This window comes from Chenopodium quinoa, unplaced genomic scaffold (assembly GCF_001683475.1).
Source record: "Chenopodium quinoa cultivar QQ74 unplaced genomic scaffold, ASM168347v1, whole genome shotgun sequence".
Classification (NCBI taxonomy): Eukaryota; Viridiplantae; Streptophyta; class Magnoliopsida; order Caryophyllales; family Amaranthaceae; genus Chenopodium; species Chenopodium quinoa.
This window is the reverse complement of record NW_018744448.1, coordinates 1-6,292: the sequence shown is the minus strand read 5'-3', so window position 1 is coordinate 6,292 and position 6,292 is coordinate 1. Positions and strand designations below refer to the sequence as shown.

Here is a 6,292-nt window from a genome sequence, read left to right as displayed (position 1 = left end):
TAAATACACATTCTTAGAAATTCAACAAATATGCCTAGGATGTTAACATGAAAACTTTCTAAAAAAAAACAGCACATACAAGTTCATTTCTATCACGTTGATTAGTAAATTAAAACATCACTTATATACATAACAAACCATCAAATAACTATTGTCATTTATGGAAATAATATGTTAATGGCTACAGAAAGATGATCAAATTACAATGTAAGTGAGTCGCGAATATTCACGAATCAAACAAAATAGTGTTCGAACTAGACAGAATTACAAAATGAACTTTAGATTTTTGTTCGAACCCATTTACTATGCCAACAAAAACTAGTTATGATCAACCTTGTTCATGAGAGTAATTCGTGAACTCATCAGCTCATTCGCACCCTTAATGACAAGAAATAAGCTCATAAAATGAGCTTTGGGCCAATTGGATCAAACCACAAAGTGAACTAAAAGAGCAAGAAATAAGCTCAGGTCTATAATACCCATTTCACATTCAATCTTCACATCCCAATCAAAATTCGATCTTTGACCTAGGGTTACAATCGAAATTCGATCCCCAATTTTTCTCTCTCTCTTTCCTCACTTTCTCTCTCACCGAACAACAATGGCGTTGCGTAGATTCATCAACGAGCTTCGAGGTGTTACAGTGAAGGAAGTTCCCGACAAGGTGAAGCCTATGCTATCTTTCTCCTACCTCAAGGAATCATTCGCCAAAGGAATCGACAGTTACCATGCTAAATACATCGAGACTGATTCAATCATGCCTCTTTACCATGTTTGCTTTGGTGGTATGGCCTTCTCTTACCTTGTTGCTCTTCCCGAGGAACGCCGTCATCTTGAGCATGCCCAGAAACATGGTCATTGATCTCCCTCCTTTTTTCAGGTAATTAGGTTTTGATTGTTTGAAATTGATTGTAATTGATTGAATTTGGAGCTGGTTAAATTGATTGGATTGGAAAATTGATCTTGAGGTTATTGGTTTTTATGATTTAGGGTTTGATGTTTTGGGAGTTTCTGATGAAATGTGGTTTTTGATCTTCTCGTTTGCCTCTGATTGAATGATTTACTCTCAGTTTTTTGGGTTATAATGTTGAATTCTGTGTTTTTTTTTTGTCTGTTTTTTAGTTGAAATTGGATAACTTTGAATTTGGTAATTGGTGTGAATTTTCCGTTCTATGCTGAAGGACTGTAATGATGCGAGTTACTGCTCTATTATAGGTGAAATGTGACAATTTTTTGTTTCTTGATCGGTTCCGTTTGAATCTTTGTCGCCGAATTAAAGAAAATCTGATGAATAATTTGATTGTCATGCTGACACTTGTGCTGGAATCCCTTTGTCTAGAAATATGAATCTGGTGTTTCAAGTTAACAGCTAGGATACCAAGTTTTGTATTCTGCCATGGGTGAAGATTTAGACGCTTATTGAGGCATAGTTTTTTACGAAGATGCAAGGGAGTTGGATGGATGAGGAAGTAATCTGGTGCTTTGTGATATTTGGTGACAGCCTTTTTCACATTATGAACTGATAATAGGATTTTATGGGTTGCTACATGTTACTATTTAGAAAGTGTGTTAAGAGTAGGGATGTCACGATGCAACCAATTAGATTCTGATTATGAGTGTGAATTTCATTAATCTTGGAGAGCTACAGTTGGTCTTGCCTTGTGTTAACCATAATGTTTCACTACTGATGTATGACGTGCGGTACTAGGTAGTAAAACTTTGAAGATGACTAATGATTATGTGGTTATTGAAGTAGATGCAAGGGGGATTGAGGGCAGGGCGAGGAAGTAGTCTGATGCTTGGAAATGGTGCTTTGTTCTTCAGGAAGTATTTGTGGACAGCCTTTTTACATTATGAACTGATGATAGGATTTTATGGTTTGCTACATTTTACTGTATTAGAAATGTGCTATGAGCAGAGATGTCACAATGCAACTAATGAGTATGCAGTCATCCGTTTTGGAGAGCTACAGTTGATCTTGCCATTGACTACTTATGTATGATGTGTGATACTAGGTCTTATAATTGTGAAGATGTCTACGATTATGTGGATATTGTAGTAGATGCAAGGGGGATAGGGTGTCTGGTGCTTGGAAATGGTGTATTGTGCTCGAGGAAGTATTTGGTGACTGCAATTTTTACATTATGAACTGGTGATAGGATTTTATGGGTTTCTACTTTTTACTGTATAGACATGGTGTTTTGTGTTTGAGGAAGTAGATGTCCATGATTTATGCTTATTCTCAAATGCATAGTTTGCTGATAAATGCTGTAGTACCACCTAATGTTTTAAGTAGCATTTCAATTGTGTCCATGAAGAACCATTGTTTTCTTGACTTAAAATCGAATAGGTACAAGGCTTACAGAAGTACTGAAACAACCTAGCTAATTGTCTTCTAGTTGTGGGCATGGTGTATGTGCATGCGTGTCTTCTTGTATACTCTATATAGAAATGTAGGGAAGTTAGTATATGAGGTTGGGTTGTTGTGTTTTACAACGTGACTTTTATTGAACTTCGTATCTTGTTAGCTTATTTTGCGCTGGATTCTGCATGTGTTAAATGTAATAAACTAGCATAGGGGGAAGGGACACTTTTGGTTATGCAATTTAGTCAATTAGTATATCCTTTTTTTTTTTTTTTTTTTTTTTTTTTTTTTTTTTTTTTTTTGGGGGGGGGGGGAGGGGGGCAAGAGAAGAGAAAAAGGAAGTCAGAGTGTATAATTAGACTACAGAGGCTATTAGGACGAAAGGATGAATTAAGCTTTACTTGTTTGAGGTTACTTTACTTTTCTTAGCATTGGGAGTGTCCACTGTCCAGCCACTCAAAAGTCTGGACCCCATTTGATGATTTAATTGCATCGAATTTCAATCTACTATCAATTTCCCCTAACTTTACACATCTTCCTTATTTTTACATTTCTAACATTTTTGTCTATTACAAATTTGTATTTGACGGTGCGAATTTGACGAAATGGAGTTTTCTTGAGTTCTTGTTTCGTTACCATTTCTTACCAACATTTGAACAATAAATGGAGGAGATAATAAGGACATGCTTTGAGAACTGTAAAAAAATTCTTTGAAAAAAATACTCAATGGAGCATTCTCTGTACTCAAAAACAACTACCCACATTTTTTTATTGGATGAAGGATCTCTCCAGGTGGTTGGCGATTTCCCTTCCTGAGGTGGAGACAGAGAGTGATTAAAGAGGTCGAGCAAGCATTTCAGGCAAATATGTTGGTGGTTATGCTAGTGACAGTCAAGGTGATTAGAGTTCCAAACTGAAATTCTAGTGTTGAAGGGCAAGGGGTTCTCAATGGTGGTGCAGTGGATTGGGGTCTGGTTGTTTTGCAGACGTTGAGGATTTTTTGAGAGAGGTGATGCTGATGGCATCTTATCTGGTGGCCCTTCGCCTGCAGTAGCTATTGTGGTAGTGTGGTATCTCTTACCAGATGAGTTTTAGAGGTTGCAGATAATGTGTTCCAAACCGAACTGTGGAACCACCCCTAGAGGTATCCACTACCACAAGAGGGTTTTCATTTCAACCCAAGTTTAAGAGAGGAAAATGGGTGTAGGAAGATACGCTGGTTGTGTGGTTCCTAGGGGTAAACACTTTTGTTTTCTGCAGATTAGTCAATTAGAGCAGAGAATTTGTTAGAAGAGAAAGAGGTGAGAATGTATCAGAGAGTATCAGGGTGTGATGAAGTAAACTAAAATTGGTTGTGAGTTAAATTTTTTATTTTTGACAGGGTGAGTTTTATTAATTTGATGTTTTTTACTTAGCATGTGGAGTGTCCAGCTATTGAAAAGACTTATAATGCGATCCTCTTTTGATGATTTTATTTTATCAAATTACAATTTATTATCCCAACTTAACTTCTTCCTTGTTTCTGATAGATTCACTTATTTTATTAGAGACAATCTGACGACCCTATTTAAATGTTCTTAGGGGGTTTGGAGAGATGAATGAAAAGAATTGTTGGCTGGTGTGTTCTTTGAATGTGGTAGGTGAAAGCTTTTACTTTATGTTGCAAGTTAGGGTTATTTTAAGAGGTCTGTTAGAAAGAAAACAAATGAAGCTAATAAAAGCTGACGTACTTAGTAAAATGATGAGGTATGTGATGAATATTAAGTAAATATCCAAATTGAGTAAGGTGATTGAATCAGTTTAGTGCAAACTTGAATTCTACCATTCATTGATAACCAAAATCAATTGTTCTCAAGTCCAACTGAAAGACGTAGATCCTGAAACATCTTATCTCAGCTCATTCATGATGCATTCCATATCCTACTGTATAGTTTAGAGTTATGGAATTGAAGTCATAAGTAGATCTATCTTTGGAATTGAAGTCATAAGTAGATCTATCTTTCATATGTAGGATTGTTTTGATGTCGGAGTTGAAGTCATAAGTGGATTGTTCTATGGGTAGATGTGTAACTTGAGCTCATGGGTGAACTCTGAACTTTTGTTGCATAGAAGAGCTAATGCTTTGTTTCTTTAATTAGTTAATGTTCTTTTGCTCTTAGTGCCATATTTGGTAGCCCTTTTTGTGAGCTTGGTGGATGACTTGGGCACATGACTGAATATTTGTTGCTTGGAAGAGCTATTGTTTTGGGTTTCCATTTTGATTTGTAAGTAAGCTTTGCTTACAACTATCATGTGGGTCAGTCAACAATTATTTGGTAGGGCTTTATCATGCACACCATATACTGATATACTGCTTTGTAATGAAAATGATCGGAAGATTGTTATGGTTTTTGGAGGTAATATTTCCTCTGGATTTCGTTTGGTTGCTGTTTTTAGGTGATTGCTTTAGAAGTGCATTTATTGATATTTCTTGTGAGCATGGGTTGCCCTTTGCTCAGTTTTCTTTTCATATGAATGTTGTCTTACCAGAACTGTTTTTTCATGTATGCAGGTTGAAGTTTGCATGTTTGGGAGGTTGCTGGAGTCCGTCAAGTTGTTTTTTTTTGCTTTTGCCTGTTGAATTTGTAGAGTGCTTCACAGCATTAACCAAAAAATAATAATTTTTGGGAACATATTGATGGGTGAGGTTGATATTGTAAACCTCTGAAAATCAATTGAATCACTGTTCTACATATTGAAAATTAACCTTTCCAGTTTTGTGGAAATGTAGTGTGTTACTACATGCGTAATTATCATTCCGTTTACTGCATTGCACATATCCTTCTAACCCCTGTTGTCACTCTCTAAAGAACCTGTTTCTCACCACAGCGTGATCATTCGCATCATGTCGCATAATCAAGTGCAACAGTTAGAAGCTGGACATAGGTGTATGATGATAATCCCCGCACACATGAAGTATAAGTGTATAACGTCAGCACACTATGTGCATGATATAAATAGCAAAAATCAATTACTATGTAAAAAAAATAATCGCTATTTCAGCTTTTCAATACTCTTTCCTAACTCTGTAATACTCAGATTTTTAAATGCCTTAAAAATTTACTTCAAATTTTGAGGATTGAATTTTGTGAAATGGGTTTACTTTCATGATATAGAGCCTAACGTCGTTTGTATTCTACGCTTTAATCAATGTGAAGATTTCGACAAGGATGTTATGGCTTTCCTTTCTTTCACAATGAAGGTTATAACTAAAAACTAATTTAGATTAAAGACCAAGGGCATAATTGTGTCATCTTAATAGTTAAGATAAGTTGAGACAGTTTTTTTTTTCCCTCAAAATCTTCAGATAGTATTGTAGCTGATTTTTTCTTTAAAAAAAAAATATTGTAATTGATTTCAGACAAAATAAATTCAAATAAGTTCATACAAAATAAATTCAAAATAAGTTTAAATAAATACAATATATAAGTATAAAAAGGAGCTCAAATAAAATTTAAATTATGTTTTAATCCAAATAAGTTCAAATAAGCTAAGCTCTGTTTGATTCTTGTAATTTTATCTGAAATACTGATGTCAGCCTGCCAGAAAGGTGAGAAGGACCCTACATTTGTGAGGGGCACGTGCCCTGCATTAGGTCAAATAGGATAAGGTGCTTAAAGCCGACTCTTTGCTTAAGCTTGGCACGAGCACTTAATATGCCATTAATTTAGAAGACTTCCCTTCCTCCGATCCATATTTGAGGATGAAGTGCTATTTGTATTTATTCTAATATTTTTTTCAACTGGCCTAACTACTTGCATGCACCCCACTATGCAGCAATGTTGCGATCTTTGGTGTCATCCAGAATCTTCTATTTCTAATTCTTGTTACAATTTGGCTAATTACAATTTAAAATTTATAAATTTCCCCTCCTTTGAATTTTCTATG

General features: G+C 35.4%; 1 protein-coding gene across 1 annotated transcript; it reads left to right on the top strand.

Moving 5' to 3' along the window:
• Positions 1-433: 433 nt before the first annotated feature.
• Positions 434-876, top strand: LOC110696995. Its single transcript, XM_021874330.1, has one exon. The coding sequence runs from the start codon at positions 602-604 to the stop codon at positions 860-862; it is 261 nt and encodes an 86-aa protein (XP_021730022.1). The 5' UTR covers positions 434-601; the 3' UTR covers positions 863-876.
• Positions 877-6,292: the final 5,416 nt, after the last annotated feature.

Excerpts from the sequence above, each read along its gene's own strand:
- LOC110696995 (XM_021874330.1), top strand. The coding sequence starts at position 602 with ATGGCGTTGCGTAGATTCATCAACGAGCTTCGAGGTGTTACAGTGAAG.